Below are 20,110 nucleotides of genomic sequence, written 5' to 3'. Positions count from 1 at the left end.
AGCAAAGACGAGGCTGCAGGAAACCGGGATCTAACCTGATATGGCTGTTTTTATGATCATTAAAACAGCACTAATTATAAAGTAGATGAAGCAAATGATTGGGCTTGGGGCAGCACCCAGCCACCTCTCCGAGCTGGACAACAGCAGCAAACCCACATGCTGGCGATGCCGCCACAACGTGCTCCGCCACCAGCGTGGCCCCAGGCCGGCTCCAGCGGGGGCACGGGGCCTGCACCGCCGTCTGCCCATCCCGGGCGGTCGGAGGTCGCGGCGGCCTTCCCCCCCTCACAGTCAATGACGGCTTTGGAGATAGCGCATCTGCTCCGTGAACCCTGACATGGCGCGGCGGCGCCGGCGGCGCGGGCAGTTCCTGTCTGAAGGAAGGAGGCTCGGGATGCAGTGGGAGCGCACAGAGTTTAAAGCCAGCCCTCAGAGCCCGCTCAGGAAGACAGTGCGCTATTTGTCCCACGAAAAGCCTGATCTCATGAGATAAGGCTTCACTCAGGGTTTCCTTGCCGGGGTGGTTCAGCTGGCACGGCTTTCAATGGAGCCGACTTATGCCCCCCGCCCCTTTCCCCTCGCCTCAGGCACTGCAGGGATCTGCTCCCAATTTTGGATGAGCAAATGTCTGACAGGAAAAGTTCTTGTGAATGTATTTTTTCCCCTCCACCTGCTCCGATGGTTTTCTGAAAACAGAAATACAGCCTCATAGGAAATAAAAGAGGAAGTCTGGGGTTTAAATTATGCTCTCGGGCTGACACACTTGATACCTCTATAAAAAACGGCTATCAGTCTTGCTTAGAAATGGCTTTTAATCTACTGTCAGAGGATTAATTATCAGCAAATCATAAATTCAAAGCTGGAAAGGAAAGATTAGGCTGCTTAACCCTCTCTTCCACACAGCAAGGCTTTTTTGTCCTGCAATGGATTTCCAGGCTCTCACCTGCCACTAGCAATACACTCAGAGGTATTCAGCCTGCCTCCAGCTCTGCATAAACCTGAATTTTCCTAAAACATTGGCTCGAGAAGATAGAAAAGATACAATTTTTGTCACCTTTCTGCCTGCTACCTCTTACATTCATCAAGACTGAAGTAAGCAGCTGGTAGAAATAAAGTCTACACCTGTGAAATGCACTAACAAGGCAGACCAGATTCATGGTCTTCACCACTTTGACCAAGATTCCTGGAACCAAAGACTGGCCCCTGCTTCCACTCGCACAGCTAGTCCCAATGTTTGGGAAGTACCATCCTCTTCTGAGGGTCTTCCTCCCTCGTTTGGTTTAATGAAGATCCTTCCTGTAATGGACTCTTACCCGGCAGTACTCGTCAATGGGCTTCAGCCTCTTCACTGCCACATCCCGAACATGGCTCCTCCGGAACAGGATCTTGCCTGAGGAGAGAAAATACAGAAACGGAGGTTTAGGAGCACAGCACAACAGCACTGTACGAGAAGCAGACGCCGGCGGTCAATGCCCTGGACCTGCGTCCGGGGCACGGAGGTTCATCCCCAGCCCAGCTCCTGCCCTCTCCTTCCCTCATCATCGTGGGTGCTCCCACCCAGGCCCCGGGCGAGGCTGCAGCCAGCGCCTGAGGAAATACAGGGCAGCTGGAGACAGAGCCCTTGTCCATCTACAGAAGGAAACCACACAATAGAAGAAAAATAAACAAACTAGACACATCCAGACGCGTCTCTAGAATCACAGTCCTGACAGGAGATACAATTTGGGGCTTGTTTTTTTTCTTTTTTTTTTAAGTGAAAAATAATAACCTCAATGTCCTTAGTAGATGACATTTCTGCAAGCTGGGTAAGATTAAATGAGTAGCTGGGTTTTGTGTTAAACTGATTATAACAAACTTTATCAAAATAATCTAGGAGCTGAGTTTCCCCACAGACAAGGATGTCATGGAGTTGGTATTTTTCAGGCTTGAAGGGATTACATCTTCATATCCTTTTTTGGTGGTTTTCTTTCCTTTTTCTTTGTGCTCTATTTCTTTTAATGTATTGAGACAATAAATTACATGTTTTCCTTGTGGTGGCAGATGAAGACAGTATCTGCCAGCGTTATTTAATCCATGAAATGTCTATGTAAAAAGCACACTGACATATATATCAACCTCCACTCCAAACATGGTCTGACAAAGTGCAAATGAAATACTCATCCATAGATCATGGGATAAAAATACAGACAAGGAAATGAAGTCAGATCTGGAATCTGAATACGTGGCTTTGATTTTGCCAGATTTACAGAAGCTGAGACGTTAATGAAACCATATCCTTTAATAGCCCAGTAGGAAAGGAGAGGGCTAAGCTTAGCCTGCTAAGCCTCACAGGCTAAGTCTCTTTGGTTGCCTTTTCGTTCCATAGCTGCTCATCTATTCATCTATTAGGTTTTAAAACCTTATGCTTCAGACTAAGGGAACTGGTTTATTGCAGTCCTCAAATGTGGAAGCAAAACTGGTCATATCAGTTTGTCCTGCCAGGTAAATTCATCATTTCATAGTGACGATAAATATATCTATCTGGGTCCAGGCAGCTATCTCATTACAAAGCTGGTGCTGGGCCATCCCTGGAGGGTGTGATGCCATGCAGTAACAGAACACAGAGGACACTGGAGATCTCCAGTTGAGGTCCAAGATGTTCATCTGTCCTAACTGATTCGGACAAAGGAGAAGGATTTGGGACTTCCATATCCCTGGACTGACTGACTTTGGACACATCGAAAGCTTGTTGTTCTCCTGCTTTCCCACTCAGAAAACGAAGAAAACTACCTGTCCTTACAAAACATTTCTTACTACTTCTGAAGGCTTCTAGAATCACACTGCAGTAAGCCTAAAACTTGTTCAAGTTGCAAAGAACAAGCAATATGTTGGAAATGTTCTCACTTTCTGTCTTTCTTGTTTTCAGTCCAAACCATGAGTTGAAAGTCTATCTGGTAACCATATAAAAACATAAAGGAACCAAAGACTTAAACACATGAAAGATCTCCTGTAAATGTAACTCAGCTTTCCTAAAAAGACAGTTTACAGGGAGGCCCAGTCTTCAAAGTAACATAATAAATGAAAGACTCAAACATAAGAAACAAGATAAATATAATAAAGAACGTTATATTAAACACAGAGTACAGAAAAGACCCCAGGATATGATGAGTCTTAATTCAGTCCTTAAATGGAGATGGAAAATATCAGGATGACTGTGGTGTTAGGATGAAGCAAAGCCCAGAAGGTGCTCCCATTTTTATGCCCTCAGAGAAAGGAAGGTTTTCATTCTGCTGAGACCACTAACGGAAAATACTGATACTAGAATACTGAAGCTAGAAAGGGCTACATCATGGTTACAGGATAGATCTGTAGTTGTCCAGCATAGTACAGCATTAAGACCTGTGTTGTGCAGAGGGCTGAGTACAGACGACAAGCATGAAGTAGCAGTTGCCAAGGGAAAAAACAGGCAGAAGAATAAAGATATTCAGAAAACACGGCCAGTTCTTGAGGGGGAGCACAGCAGAGAGGATGAGAAGATGGAGCATAACTTTGCCAAGAACAGTGATTCTTGGGCAGAGAAGCCTCATTTATGGGGATACAGAAGCAACTCTAAGGAGGCACAACCTCCCAAATGCTCAGCTGCTTCTCTTTTCTGGGAAGATGAATGTGCCAAAGTTGGCTGAACGCATCATGACTGCACAGCAGGAACCACTGCCTCCAGAGGTTACTACTGCTTTCTCCAGCTCTTCCTTTTCTACTACTCTTCTTCAGAAATCAGGGTAGATCCTCGGGCGCTGGAACAGGAAGGCAACGGTGAGCTGTACACTTCTTCATGGTCCCCAAGTGGTACTGGTCCTTTTCTCGATGGTACACGCTAATAGGAAGGCTTGACTAGCAAGACAGTTAGGGTTATTCTGTTATTGCCATGCAGAAATAAACAGCAGAGAAACAGCTGAGTAGGGGGGCACACAAAAACTATTGAGAAAACCTCAGGAGGCCAGAGGAAGGGAGCATTTCATGAAGCACTAATGTGAGATGGGGAAGTCCTAGGGTGGCTACTAAATGAGAACAGCTTGGGCAATTTTCTGGGAAGGGTGGTGTTCTGGTTTGTGTGCAGCTTGGCCTGTCCACTTGGTACACACATCACTAGGGAAAGAACCAGCTTCTGCATGAATACATACAATACTGCTTCCTCTCCGAGTGACAAACTGAATTTTACTGCAGCTTTTTAAAATCTCCCTAGGCACTAAGCCCCATTTCACACAAGGCTGAGCAGCTTGTTAACCATGCTGCAACCCAGCTAGGCAGTGAATGGAAAGTCTGTCTCAGTCTCGGATGGGAAGCGATAGGCCATGGGGGACTGCGCTGCATCTTGCAAGTATTATTCACAGATGTGCCAGGCTTGGACAGGGCCAAGGGAGATTTGTGTTAAGAAGGACAACTTGGACTGGAGCAGTGGGGAAAGAGAAACGGTGGGAAGACACAGGGCTCCAGCCCTGCTGCTAATGCAATATGACAATATTTATTTTTATCCTTTTTTGCTTTAAAGAAAATATTATTACTAGGAAATTAATGTGGATAAGAGGGAAAGTATCAGGTTTAGCATTGTAGGGGACATTTCAAGTCATCCCTTCATCTCTCTTTGTTAATACAGATACAGTCTTTAATTCCACGGCCACACACCTCTTCTTCCACAGGATCTCAGCCTCCTCCTGCATACAGACTGTATGCACAGAGTGGGAAGAATTAAACTGTCTGGGGCATTGTGTATCTGGCATCTGGAGATTCTGCAAGCTTAAGGGTGCTCTCTGAATATCTCTTCATTCCTGCATAACCTTGTAGTCAGTGTAGCACAGACTTCAACAGGCACTGTGTACCCCAAGAACAAACAGGTTAAAAAACACCCCAGAACTCTGGACCAGGCATCAGCCTATATCTCTGTGTTCCTATTGGCAATATTACAGTTCTTAACACAGTCAACAGTGCCTGTAGAGAAGAGAGATGAGCAGGATGCAGGAGCACATGCATGCACAGCAGCACACGGGAATGGTCCATCCTGCAACGCTCTGCAATGGTGCTGGACCTGGATCCGCAGAAGAAGCCCAGCTCCACTGGCCAGTGACACTGGAGGCAGGGGACTGCAGGGCATCACAAGGCAGAGAAGTGCTAGAAGTCCCCAAACGGTGCCTAGCAGGAGAGACCAGGGTTTCTTTTTCAAGGAAGGGGGAAACGTAATCTATGCTCTTGCTATCGTGGTGGATCTGACTGACACAGCAACTGCTGCTCTAAATGGGTGATTCATAAGCTCTAAGACAACCTTTAATAAAACGTATCTCCTAATTGCATCTTTCATTGCAAAGGAGAAGCCCTGTGTATCCAGACCTAGAGACCTCCTCGAGGTCTTCCCTTCCACCACTGTGGCAGCCCCTCGACCGCCGACTGCCAGAATTGCTGCTCTTGGGAGCAGAGCTGCTGACTGGGAGCTTCAACACTCGAACTCAGGCAGCGTCACAGCAAGAACTAGAGGGAGGCAGGGAAACTGCTGCTTAGCTCCTTTCCAAATCTATCAGAGAATAGAACCATGAATCCATGTCTTTCTCTTGCTCTGCTTACGAGCTTTTCCATTCAACGAAGGTCTCACTGATGGATTGATCTAAGGACACCAGTTGTTTCGTGCAAGAAGCTTCTCTCCCTGGGAGGCTAGGAAAAGCCCACACCCAGTGTAAAAGGAACAGTGAAGAAATCTGTATTACCTTTCATCTTCTACCTCAAGTACAGTCACCACGCTTCAGAGGGCAGTAAGTAAAGCAAACCACATGAAAAATGTTCAACGGCAGACAGCCTGAATACTTATGGGCATGTAGTGTCTCATCTGATTTATGATTAAAAAGACATGTGTTGCCTCCAACTTTAGTAGCTACAGCTGTGGAGACTCTGTCCATCAGCTGTCTCTGAAAAAGAATGGGAGTATTTGCTGCTGTCTTTATGCGTTATCTTGCTGTTGGTTCTCTCCTCCTTTTTCACCTGAGGAGCTGGGAGATAACAGATCTCTGCATATGTTACCAAGAAATAAGTTCAGCCTAAGATCAGCTTCTCAGAGGCAGAGTTTGCTTAAGAGATGAGGTCAGACTCTTTCTGCAGATACACTGGACTTGCATCAGTGGAAAAGAGAAAAGAATTTAGACCTAGCACAGTTACAGCTTCTCCTTTGGGGCTAAGCAGCTTCCTCCAGTGTAAATAACACCATTTTGTGGCTGAAGTATTTTTATCAAGGCTTCCATTTCTTACACAAAGCTGTTCTTATTTTTATGCACTGAAGAAGCACAAAGGTTCTATCAAATATGACACAAATTTCTTTCAACCCATTTAAGCTGTGACATTCCCCCAAGGGTTCTGCAAGAAAAGCTCAGGCACCTGTCATACACTATAAATCCCAAAGATAACATTCAAATATGTACTGCCACCTCATAATGTAAAATATAAAACCCAAAGGCTCAGTGATATGGAATAGAAAAATAATTTTATGTTTCTCATATAAATATATGTGATTGTCAACTCGATGGCAATCTAACCATGGCTAAAAAAGATGTGTGGTCCATATATGATAACATCTCACTTCTACACAGGAATCCCAGTTTCCATGGATTGTTCCATCCATGATTTCCTGGAGCCAAAACACCACTGTTAGGGTCCTAGCATTGACAACGTTTGCTCCTGACAAAGAAAGGGGAGGGAAATGATTCATATTGTTTCCACCGGTAGGAGAGGGAAGGCCTTTTTCATAAGTAGAAACTCGTGACAGAGTCAGGACTGTTGGCTGAACTTGGCTGCCAAAGAGCCTCAGTTGATAAAGGCCTTTGCTAATCAGCAGGAATTACTATGGTAGGTGACAAGAGGTGATGGAGACAGATGAGGCGGCCAGGAAAGCAGGCACAAGCAATAACAATATCACCCCGAGATACGGTATGTGTGTGTGGAGGGGTCCTTCTGCACTTGGATCCTGTTTCTAAAATGCAGAAGCTGGAATGCCAAAGAAAATCACTGGAAAGCATGAGAAATGGCATGGTTTGATTACAGAAGAACACCGCCAGGAAGGGAAATCTTCCTCCACTGGAAGTGATACAGTAGAATATGCCCCAGTGTGACTAATTACAAGTGGAAACCAAAGACAGGCGAAGGGCAAGGCTGAATTCCCACCTCTGAAACTGGCTGCTTTCTGCTGTATCTGTGGGGTCGGCAACTTAACCTCCCGTGAAACTGGATCAGCTCTAGAATGGCTCAGATACTACAGACTCTGTGAATTCAAGCTCCAGGCACAGCTGGAAGAGGAGAAAGGCCATGAACACTGATGCTGAAATTGAGGAGTGACAGATGGGGACCACAGGGTGCAAGTCTCAAGCTAACAGCTTTGCTACTGTTTGTACAGTGTTTTGCATAAGCCACGGGCTAGTTCACACTGCGCTGTGTCCCGCTGGTGTCATCCAAACAACCCTGCAACCTCCTCCTCAGCTGCCCTGGCTGCAGCTCTCCCATCTCTCCAAAGCAAGGCAGGAGCCACAGCACAGGCACACTGTGCACCGCTCAGTCAGTGAAGGGCAGGTAAAAGTGCCACAAAATGATCCCCGTTTTCTCACTGTGGGACTGCTCTCCATATTGTAGTCCGTTCACACCACCCAACCCGAAGAGACCCACCACTGCTTAAATGAACTTTAAGGCCACAGCACTACATAGTAAAGCGTCTGCCCCACAGCAGCAGCCCTCAGCCTAAGCACAAGCTCCCTCGGTCCCCTAAAAGTAAACTTTCAAGTCTGTGAGAGGTTGTGAAGTATCGGAGTGTGGATTCACTTCAACAAAGTGTTCAACAGTGTGAACAAAGTCTTCAGCTTCAGTAGTGAAACTAGTGTCTTCTCAAAACACTCAACTCCTCCAAGGTGGGAAGTGAACTCATTTGTAATTGCTAGTTGCAAGGGCTACATTAGCCTGTGAGTATCTAACTGCTTTTAATTGCTAAAAGCAGTCAGTTTGCCAGAGAGGGAGAGAAGGAATGGTGTTTGTACAGCAAACACAGGCGACTGGCACTCCCTCACCTGGAGGGACAGACCGCATGATAGTTCGGAGTCTCATGCAGACTGGGGAGCCAAAGGAGGGTCACATTCTCAGCCCTGCCTTAGGAAACTGCTCTGTTTCCTCACTCAGAGGATTCAGGAATGCCCCCCTTTTTGCATAGTCATTTGCTACGTAGGGAGCAAAAGTTGCAGAAAAACAGGAAAGGCTATGCAGATCCGAGCCATCCGCCTTCTGTTGGGGCCTTAGCACTTTTACAGGAATACGAGGAGCTGAAGTGATGAGAACTGAGGAGCTGAAGTGATGAGAACCGAGGAGCTGAGGCGGTGAGAACCGGGAACTGAAGCGATGGGAACCAAGGCCACCCGGAGAAGATAACGCTCGTTAGCAACTTTTTAATGAACTAGGCCGGCCATAACCAGATAAGCATCCGGGAGGACCAGCAATAGAGCATCGGAAAGGAATGTCAGCCAGCTGCAAGCTAGTTATGCATGGACACTATAGCTTAACCAATGAGAATGCTGTTGCTTAGCGCGTGTGTACGCTTACAGGTGATAGAATTGTATAAAGCTACACCGTAGAGGATAGTAAACGAATTGAACCTGCTTCACATTGAAGTGTCGTTCATTCCGTCTCGCGGGGTGGGCCTCGGCATCTGGTGACCCCGACGTGATACGACCGTGGGTAGAGTGGAGCCGAGAACGCGAGGGATCCTGCAGCCAGCGGAGAAGTAGCTGGGCGCCCGGGAGAGGCGGATCGTGGCCACGGCTGACCTAGTGAGTCAGGACTGACCTGGTGAGTCAGGGGCAGGATGGGGATTGCTGCATCAGCAACTAGGATGGAAATTGCTGCATCAGCAACGGAGCGTGCTATTATAGAAAGTTTGTTAAAGCTCGCTCAAAAGACTGAAACTGAGATCTCAAAAGACGATTTAATTGACTTGCTGCTGTTTTGTAAGCAGAAAAAACTCATAGAAGAAACTTCTCAGGTATATAAGCTCGAGTCCTGGGAGCGAGTGGGAAAAGAACTGTGGGATGGTGTGCAAGTAGGTTCAAAGGAAGCTTGTCGACTTGCGAAAATATATCGTCCCGTGCAGCTAATGCTTGAACAATTGCACGGGGAGGCCCAAGTCGCTGCCGCTCTGCGGAAAGCAATCCGCGGAGGGAAAGGGGAGGAGACAGGACCACCGACGGGGGCTGAGGAAAGGGCCAGAGTGGCGAGAAAGTCGGCAGAAAGTTCAGGGAAGTTGGAGAATAGAGGCAGTGAGCGTAACGCAGCCGTGGATGCTGTGAAGCAGGCGCTGTTTTTAGTGCCGTCAGAACGAAAGACCCCATCATTTACGATGGTGAAGCAGGGATTGCGGGAGTCCTACGGAAATTTGGTGAATAGGCTCGTGCAATCCCTGGAGCAAGCTACTGATGAACAGACCCTCTGCAAGCTTTCGATCTGGTGCAGAGAGAATGGGTTCAAAGCTGAGCCCCACCTAGTATTCAAATCCGATGTGAAAGCCAAAAGCAAAGTGGCCGTCAGAGCCACGGCAGCCTTTGCAAGCACTTCAGGACCGGGACCGCCACGCCACTGAAAACCGCTGGTGTTTGGAGATCCATCACAACCCCCCCGCCCGTGCCTGCCTCTGTGCCTGCACCTGCGGCGCCTGCACCGTCTGCCCCCGCATCCACCCGCCCCCCCCCACACCGTCGCACCTGAAGAATGGCCTGGCTGGGTCCGGGACTTGTTAGATTGCCTTGAAAAAAGGAGAAGGGGGGCCGGGGAAGAGAAGGCGAATGAGATCAAGGAAACTTATGTTGCTGAGGGCTTGACAACAGCCAAGGGGGAGGTGCAGAGGAATTTGATCTATCTTTAAAAGTGGGGGTTGAAGAACTGTAATGCTTTAAGTGAGGACAGAAACCGTTATTAGGGCTATTATTTCTATTTGCTATGTTCATCTCTATTATGTGTTGTATCCTTTGTATATTGCTGCTGACATGAGGTATGGTTGAAAGGTGGAAATTTGTATGATCTGTAGAGTCATAAAATTATTGTGCAAAATAGAATCCAAGACCCTGAGAAAGATGTTTGCCTGCCCAGGCTGAGCGATAAGGAGTGCGGAGGCGGCTGCTCAGCCAGGCTCAGAGCCGACCTCCTCCAAAAGCAGCTGAAGGCGGCTGCTCGACCGGGCTTGTAGCCAACTTAACTGCAAACATCCTCTAAACTAATTTGAAGGTCAAACACCCGAGAGGGAGGGAGATGAGAAAGGCAGGACCCTCAGACTGACGACTGGGACAATTTACTGACATGCGCACCTGCGCACCCAGGAGGGAAGATTATGTGACTGAAGGCGGAGTTTGTCCGCCCCCTGGTCTGCCTGCTGGCACGTACTGGCCCTACGTGGCAGGATGCACCGGGCATAAACAGACAGAGCAGAGAGAAAGGAGGGGTGAGACTCCTAACACTGAGACCCACGTTGTCTCTGCGGGGACGCCCGCCGAGTTAGGAGCCTATCGGCAACCCTCTAATCTGCCAACTCGAGAGAATGTTCAGTCTCAGTGACCTGCCGACAACCAGTGGAACTCACTAGTGGAGTGCACAGCTACGTGAGGTCGTGCCACTGGATGGAAATTGTGTTTGTGCTGTTTGTATCTGTGGTTTTTAGATCTTTATTGTGTAACATATATATCAGCAGAGAGGGCTGAATAATCACAACAAGTAAGTCCAGAATTTGAAAACGGTAAAGTCAGGAATAACTCAGACTATGGTGTTCCCCCCCCCACCTCCCCCGCCCACCCACCCCACCGGTGGAGGACTGTGAGCTGTACTCTGACTTGTATCCTTGGACAGAGCGGAAACCAAATTGAAGCTATGCAAACATAAATAGAAATGGAAACAGAGAACCTTTCAAAATTTTTCACCATACTATTGCATCCTGAGGACCATGACATAGTGGAACATATTTCGGTTCAGTATCAAACAAGCCAGTGTTGTGGTATTGCTAAAATGTGATATATTGCTCCAATTGGGAACAACACAATTGGGTCAGACACTATTGGCCAGTTTACATTTCCCTAAAAATAGGCTGTGCCATAATCGCAGCATAAAATATAAATCAGTAAGTGAAGACTTTGTGCCTCGTAATGATTGCCGTACTTCCCAAGATCTGTCTTAGATGGAAGGATTTTTTTTTTTTTTTTTTGGATTTGGTCTTACAAATGCGATTATGGTTAAGTAAGCTAGCCTATCAAGTAGAAAAATTAGCTAATGCCACCGATACTAGTATACAGTTGCTCGATCGACAATTACAAGCCACATCAACAATGGCTCTTCAGAACTGGATGGCACTGGACTTGATGCTGTTATGCTAAAATGGACTTTGTGGCTACCTAAACCTCTCCAGTACCGACTGCAGCATTTATATCCCTAATGTTACACAGGACCTGGATATCCAATCAGAGAAGATGCGACAGGTGGCAAAAGACACCCATGAACTCTGAGAATCACTAGCTGGCTGGCGAAGGTGTTTAGTTGGTTTGGATTTGGTGTCACTGGTTGGATTCAGTTTGATAGAATATGTGGTGATGTTCATTGTGATGATAATTGTCCTAAGTATAACAATATCCTGTATAAAATCTACTATAATGAAAGCTATTAACGTAAAGATGATTCAGTTCACCGCTTATACCCCTTTACAGGTGGATGACCCAATTGATGTCCCAGGTACTAAGACTCTAATTTGAGACTAAATTTCAATATACAATGGTAACTGGAGTCACGGGGTGGATACAAAGTTTGTTATACTCAATTACTTACTATTGTAACTGCAATATTTTCTGTATATATATTCTTGTAGAACTAGACTCCCTTCCTTTTCTGTAACTTCCTCCGTCTAATGTACCAATGTGCAATCACTCGCCTACCTGCATCACGTTTAGGGCATGTAATATTAACACCTCAACAATTTCATGCGAAGCTTGAGTGACTATAGTCATGGGGTGGATAATGTGGAAGAAGTGTTTGTGGAAGAATTGTTTGAAAGCAGAAACTGGATGGGACCTTTGGACTTGATAACCTGGGGGAAAGGGTATGCTTGTGTTGTTGCAGATACTGGAACCAGATGGGTGCCAGCGAAATGGGTGAGACCTTGGCTGGAAGCAAACTCGCATACATCAGATGAAGCAGGCAAGCAGCTGGTGCAAGTGTGAGCCTGCAGAACAACATGGGAGGAAGAAATGTTACTGTTATTATTAGTTGTATATTGTGGCTTTTAGGAGGTAGTGTTGCTTTTAATGCTATTATAGGAGCTGATGCTGCTTTTAATGGATATGTCATGCTTCTTAGGCATATTGTTAATTATACCCAAATTAAGAGTTCTTGCCTTTGTGGGACAGCAGATATAACCCATCAGACAGGTATCCCTTATGATTATTATTTGCTTTGAAAAAAGAGGGGGAGAAGGGTCCCTACGAATTAATCAGTAAAGCATGCTATATCTTAAATTGGCTTAACCCTCGAAATGATGATAGTATACCTATTTTCACCCATTTTTCTAAAAACCCAGCTGATCTTTCAGGAAAGAAGGTGCAGGTAGAAGTTTTCTGGCCGCAGAAACAGATCTGGGAAGGTCCAGTCGAGTTAATTACGTGGGGACGGGGTTATGCTTGTGTACTTGCAGGAGATGGAGCGACCTGGGTACCAGCCAAGTGGGTACGACCGTGGTTGCGGAACAGACAGGAACAATCAATGGACCAGGATGTCAGAATGGACCAGGTTCAGCTGTTTGGTAATCATCTTGATAACAGTGACAGGAATAGTGCAGGGGAAATGGCAGACAGAAATTCAGCAGAGGGAGAACATTTGGGTCACCATAGCTAATCAGACAGGCCAAAGTGCCTTCTGTCTTAGCTTGGAACGTCCAGGAGACCCTTTTCGTACTTGTTTGATAGGAGTCCCTGTTTGGCAACCTCAAGAATTCAATGGGTACGTAGCTAATTTTGCTGTGCTTAATGATACTCTATTAAATACTACTATGTGCTCTTACCGATCAAAGCGAACGGCAGAACAGTTAGACGGGTGCTGGCAGTGTGAAATCATTAAAAGTCTGAATGGCACTCTGACTTCCCCGCCGGAGGAATTAGACTTGTTGGGAAGTCTGAATGCCACAAATACCACCCGAAACGGTGGATGGGTTAGTTTTGAACTGCATAGCAAAGGTGCACTTGAAGAAAGTACATCGCAATGGGCAACAGTTAACTCGGGGCTGAAAATTAATGATGTTTATCTTCACACATATACCCAATGTAAATTAACGAGCTTCTCTGCAAAACGGCTACCACCAGGAGTGTTTTTAATATGCGGAGACCGGGCATGGAACGGAGTACCGTCCAGTCCACAAGGAGGTCCGTGTTATCTGGGGAGACTGAGTTTGTTTCACCCTAATATATCTCAAGTGATGACCTTTGTATCCAAAAGGAAGAAACGATCGATACATGAGTTAGATTGTACAAAAGTTGGGGATCCAAGATTTTGGTCAAGGGTCAAAACTATCTTCGTGTCCCTGCTTATCCCAGGGAGCACTGCCGCACGAGCAATGACTTCCTTGAAACAGCTAGCATGCTGGACAAGGAATGAATTAAATTTAACATCAGACATTTTAGATCAGCTATCGCAAGATGTAGCTAGTGTAAATCATGTAGTATTGCAGAATAGAGCCGCAGTAGATTTTCTGCTTTTAGCACATGGGCATGGGTGTGAGGATTTTGAAGGTATGTGTTGTTTAAACTTATCCGATCATTCAGAGTCTATCCATAAAAAGATTGCACTCTTGAAAGAAGGGCTGCACAAGTTGAAGGAAGAAAGTTGGGGATTAGAAGATTGGCTCAGATCGTTAGGCTTAGGACCATGGATTACAGAAATGTTGTACCACTTGTGCGTGATCGGGATGGTTATACTCGTGCTTGTGATTATGTTACCTTGCTTTTGCCAATACTTGCAACGCTTGATGCATAATACCGCTAATTCTGTTTTTGAAAAAAGAGGGGGAAATGTTGGGGCCTTAGCACTTTTACAGGAATACGAGGAGCTGAAGTGATGAGAACTGAGGAGCTGAAGTGATGAGAACCGAGGAGCTGAGGCGGTGAGAACCGGGAACTGAAGCGATGGGAACCAAGGCCACCCGGAGAAGATAACGCTCGTTAGCAACTTTTTAATGAACTAGGCCGGCCATAACCAGATAAGCATCCGGGAGGACCAGCAATAGAGCATCGGAAAGGAATGTCAGCCAGCTGCAAGCTAGTTATGCATGGACACTATAGCTTAACCAATGAGAATGCTGTTGCTTAGCGCGTGTGTACGCTTACAGGTGATAGAATTGTATAAAGCTACACCGTAGAGGATAGTAAACGAATTGAACCTGCTTCACATTGAAGTGTCGTTCATTCCGTCTCGCGGGGTGGGCCTCGGCAGCCTTCCCTCTGCACACCTCGCCCCTAAGGTAAGTATCTGAGCACTTACACATCCACCGCCGCCTCAGTTGCATTGGACACCCTCCAAAATGATCCTTTTCCAAACTTCCAATAAGGAAACATAGGGCTTAAACAACCATCAAAATCAGGTACCAAAGTGACCATAAAAATGCCAACAACTACATCTCATCATTCATGCCAAAACACCTGGTTGATCTCCCATATCAAGTGATACCAGTGTCCTGTTTTTGTCTGCACAGTCTGTGACTGGCAGACAGTAGGAGTCCACAGACAGCCTGCAGCATTGCATTCAACAGTTACTTTCCCTTCCTGGCCAGCACAGGATTGATGTGGACCACTGCGTTTGACCCAACAAATCAGGGAACTACCAGGCCTTGTTTGTATTACACAGCACATTTGCTGTTGGACATGCTAGGATCACCTGAGATACTCCAGCTCCTCCCCTTCCAGCAGTGGAAAAACACAAGTCTCTCACATGCCTTTGCACCAAAGTTTTGATCAACAAACCCTACACCATGCCTGGGATGCTACACAAATTGAACTGTCCTTTTGCCATTTCCAAAAACACACCAACTCCCACCTTGCCCACTGACATCCGTAGAAATCAAGGAGTCTTTCTACCGACAGTGGTGGCACAGACTGCAAGAGAAAGCCCATATGGTACCTGCTCAGTCTTTTAAGCATGGGCCTATAATGAACAGAGCCTATTAAAACATCTCCATGATCTCGCTGTTTCTTCTGAGACTTGTCATGAATGCATTAGTGTGACACTAAGCCAGGGACACTCGCCCACAGACGCTGGGTCAGCGCCAGCCTCACTGGCAGGAGGGCCCTGAGCTAAATCCATGGGGGTCCAGGACCTTGCAGCAAGGTCCTCCTGGAGGGAGGAGAATTTGCATCACAGCCCTGCCAAACTACACTGGAAAAGCATCATAAGGTCCTAGCCACATCCTCTGGCGTGACTGGCAATAACCACTTGGGAGACTCCACCCTTAAGCTGGTTAAGAACCGGAGCTGTGAATAAAATAATATTTGCACTCACACCATGTAGATCAAAGTCCTTTATTATTGTTAGGAGGTAGGTCTTGCAATAAGTCAGTGCTAAGACATACACTCTCATAGGAACACTGCAAGTAGAAATTGAAGGGTAGGAAAGTGAAGATGACTTCATATGATCACAAAATGAGCACACGCTAATGACAGCAATAGAGCCAGTCCCTAGAATGCTCTGCTTATCGCATGTATAAAGAACCATTATCATTTGCATTGGCATTCAGAGCCAGAAAATCCTTCTATTTAAGCATTTATTCTAATCACAGACAAATCCTCAATTTGTGTCATAAATGAGGCAGAAATCTCTTCTGTGGAGGACCTCAATTAACTCAATTGCCAGGTACATAAGCTACAAGAGGTGAAATTCAGCAGTGAGATCAGTGAGGACACTGCTCCTCAGAGTAGTTGTGGTATTTGGAAGGCACCAATTAACACAGAAATTAAACAAACAAATAACTCGGCGGCAAACACAACTAGGTGTCTGTGCTTGTCAGAGCCTGGAAATCAACAGCGAGGGTTTCAGAGAGTAGTATTCAGAAATGAACTCCCCTGTGCTCTGCAAAACAGAGCTGCGTTATTTCTTTCTAAAGGGAAGTGTTCTCCCAGAGTCCTCCAAGCAGTCCTCCCTGACTAGGTTTAAGCTGAGTTTTTGACAGGCTAAGACAGATATGGAAGCAAACTGCTGGACTACAACTGACTGAAGTTGGCTGGAAGCTCATCTGGAGACCAAGGCAGCATTTCCAGCCCAAAGGACCATTCTTTGGTTCCAAACAGATCTCTTTAATACAAGTCCTACTCTTTTGTGTCATTAAGAGGAACCTCTTCTAGAGATTTCTTCCGTGCCCACTCTGATCCCTGACAAAGCTGCTGTTGACTTCGCAGGTGCAAGAATGAGTGTCTTAAGGCAGGGAGAGCTGATTTCTGTGATGCAGGGAAGAAGAGAGAAGGGCCCTTCTCCTTCTGGCAGACACTCAGGCTCTGACCAAGGCGCTCACGCTGAGGCCGCACCAGGCCGACTCCTGAGGCCGACCTGCAGCCCTTCCCCCTGCGTGCCCCGCGCTCACCCCGCCATAGCCCAGCTGGCACATGCAGCCTGGCCGCATCTCCAGGGGCCGGACAAAGCAGCTTTTCAGGTCAGGTCGGTGGTCTGAGCCACCCAGCAACACCTCTTCTTTAACTTTTGACCACAGGACCATGAAGCCTCACACACTACCCCTTCCCAGCTGGAGGACACATGGATAAATTGCTCATTTTGGCTAGTGTGAGGGTACTGTTAGATGGCGGACCTGGAGATGCACAGCAGCAAATACTCAGGCCGTTCTGCCTTTCATGGCCAGCGAAGCCCACTCAAAATGCTCCACAGCAGCAGAGTGTTCACACAGGCAGTCACCTCCAACCAGCTGAGGCACAGTCACTTCATCATCTGCTAGTGCATAACATCATGGTGAGGGAAACAATCTCATAAATATTTATCAGCTAATCAACCTGCTTTACTCCCAGCTCTTCCACATGTGAGTACTTCCACCGTTTCCAACTCAGACCTTCTAATTCAAATTATACTCACGTAGGACTTGGCACCAGCAGTGCCTGCTGACAATGTGTGACAGCTGAGGTTCAGTCCCCATGAAAATTCAGGCTATTCGCCTTGATTCCTGCACATGCAAGTATATGCACTGCAAAAGGGTGTACAAACACTGCAGGGCAACAGAGCTTCTGTCCTAGAGCTCAGCAAGCGCTGGGTACCCTGCTCTTGTCTGCTTCAGTGTCTCACAGGTCTCCAGAGAAGTAAGAGACCTCTCTCCTTGGAGGATGGATCCCAGGACAACACACTAGAACCTCTGCTCAGAAGGCAGAATGAACACTGTTCTCTAGGTAAGAAACATTTTTGAAGGGTTGCCCTGAGTAGAAGACTCAGCCATCCCCTCCTCACATCACACATGTTTTAGAGAGGACTGAAGTTTGCCTCCTTTGCCAGAGCGACCTTCCCCTGTGATTAGCAAAGGGCCCATGTCAGAGCAAAGGAAAAACAGCACTGTCAGACACCAACAGCTTTCCCCGCTGCAAGCTGCCGAATAAAAAGCCTCTTTCAGGGATTAATGTTCTAACCAATTACTCACCCTCCAAAAGGAAAAGTGCCTTCAGCAAAGGTGACAGCAGGGCCTATGCACTCTTTGTCTTCCTTTCATGGTTAATATGTCCTTTTTATTTCCCAGTAAGAAGGCAAAAAAAAGGGAACTGGAAACAAATGGTTTGCTATTTTTTATTTTTAATAAGGATCACTGGGCCAGCAGCATAAAGACATCAAAATAACCCCAACTTTATTACTAAATTAAAGAAAAAACATTAAAACGAATAGGCACAGAAATCTGAATTAGGAATGTGAGCTGATAATTACCCTTTTGGGCTGTGATTAATTGCATTTGAAGCCACCGAGACACTAAGCTGCCAAACGGGACCGACTGCTAACAAAATACACACAGCCAAATAAACTCGTCTTTCTCTCTCAGTGCCACCACACAGGAATGGCAGCTCCCCAAATGCTGTTTGCCTTTGTGTCCTGGTGTGCAATGCTATGCAGGTCTGGCCAGAGTTATAAAGTCCCACTATCAGGCTCCTCATACAACCCCTCTGGGGTGGTCCAGCCTGCAGATTTGTGGTCTCCAAGTACAAGCCTAAGAATGGACAGATACCGCCTCCGTTTCCAGATGGAGAATTATCATCCCTGTCCTCAGCATCTTAGTGCAGGAAAGCAGTGTCACTGCTCGTTATAACACAGTGACAAGGGACAGAAGCTTTAGTCCACTTTATTGCAGGACTGTTTCCTTTGTTTGGGCCAAAGATCTCTGCAGCCCAGGATGTGGTCTGAAAAAATGGGCAATAAAAGATGGGGAAGAAATTCAAGAAGAGTACACATGCAGTGGGAGCCTTCTTCTGATACACACTCCTCATTCCTGCACATCAGTGGTTAGTTTTTCTGAGCTAAGAAATCATGGTTAATAACTACTTTTGGCTCCATCCTACAAAAAAATGCTCTAGTACATTTTTGAAACCACAAGGATAGAGGTCCCCATAGAGTCTTCTGGCAATGAATTTTGTAACTTAATCACATTGCATGTGATCACATACTTCCTTTTGTTCACTTAAAGCTTGTTTTCCAAATTTCACAGGCTGCACCTGCTTTTGTATGCTAAGAAATGGTAAAATATCACGGCCTAGTCACCTTCTCAAATTCTTCATGGTTTCACAAACTTCTATGATATCCCACCCATTACCTCTGTTTCAGACTGAAGACTTCTAGACTATTTATTCCTATCATAGAGAAGCCAATTCACCCCTATAATCACCTCTGTTATCCTTCTCAGCACTTTATGGGCTTTTGAGATGCAATGAGCAGAAGTGCACACTGTAATCCAGACAGGAGGACTGTGGATTTATGCAGCTGAAGCTCTGTGTTTTACTCTTCCTTCTTTGCCTAATTCTTTTTAACACATTTGGCTTTCTGGTTGCTTTCTGGATGGAACCATCCACAAGACAACTGACATCTTCACTGATTCCAACAGTCTTCCTTCCCCCTCCAATAAGCATTGCTTTGCACTTAAATATATTGAATTGCTTTTTTACCACAAAGTATCACGAGCTCCAGCTGCAAGTATGATCAGCTAAGTGAGTTATACAACTTATGTACCCTATGCTGAACAGCGCGGATCCCACAACAGATCCTTTAGGAGTCCCTGCTAGTAAAACTCCATGTCTTTTTTGGATATGAAGTTCTTTACTCTTCATGCCCAGAGGATGTATCATTTTAACCCACATGCTCGTTTGCACTCGCTGGCTTTCAATCACCTATTTTAAAAACTTCCCTGTAATACTTTCAATTTGAAATATCAAAACCCAAGAATTACTTTAATGTCCACAAATGTCAAAGCACCCATCCTTAAATGGAGGCTCCTATCTAGCAGAAAACAAGCTTAAGGCCTATGTCAGTCATACATCAAATAAAATAAAGGCTGTTAATATAATTATCTTCTTATTGCTATTTTGGGAGGCATAGTGGGTTTCGATGGAGCTTGCAGTAATAGGATCTCTTATGCCATAATTTACAAGCACGTCTGTCTTGAACAATTTTCCACATGGGAAATTAATCACATTCTGCCTAATGGGAGGAAAAATATCCCTTTGCAGTTTGAATTGGATTTGCCATGGTCAATTGGCCATGGGATTCTTCTTTATCCCTTGTCACAATCTGAGGTGTAGTGTTGCCATCCCAATTCATCCTGTTAGACCCCGAGAGGGAGATGTTTCCCTGGCTGGGGATTTCACTGCTTTTATGCAATGCCCACCTGCTCACAATGGAAACAGTGGCATGTGCCAGCAGGGCACAGCACCAAAATCACACTGTCTGACGGGCTCTGTACCTGCTTATCTCGGAACCCACCTCCAGGAGATTTCAGTCACAGCTTTCGCATACGCTAAGTGTCCTTTGGCATCATTTTTGCAAAGGGGAAATGCCTCTCAGGCGCGGGCAGCACCATCTCCCC

At 46.1% G+C, this 20,110-nt stretch overlaps 1 protein-coding gene across 2 annotated transcripts in view; it reads right to left on the bottom strand.

The window, feature by feature from the left end:
* SH3PXD2A (SH3 and PX domains 2A) overlaps positions 1 to 20,110 on the bottom strand; it is a 239,068-nt gene that overhangs the window by 136,528 nt on the left and 82,430 nt on the right. For both annotated transcript variants that reach the window (XM_088528649.1, XM_088528650.1), the window contains exon 4: positions 1,314 to 1,390. In XM_088528649.1, coding sequence (XP_088384775.1) covers positions 1,314 to 1,390 — 77 coding nt within the window. The remainder of the gene's footprint in view (positions 1 to 1,313; positions 1,391 to 20,110) is intronic.

The sequence above is a fragment of the Tinamus guttatus genome, unplaced genomic scaffold (genome assembly GCF_059628265.1).
Source record: "Tinamus guttatus ecotype Peru unplaced genomic scaffold, ASM5962826v1 Tinamus_guttatus_pri_ptg000314l, whole genome shotgun sequence".
Lineage (NCBI taxonomy): Eukaryota > Metazoa > Chordata > Aves > Tinamiformes > Tinamidae > Tinamus > Tinamus guttatus.
The sequence above is the reverse complement of the archived record's forward strand: the minus strand, read 5'-3'. Positions and strand labels throughout refer to the sequence as shown.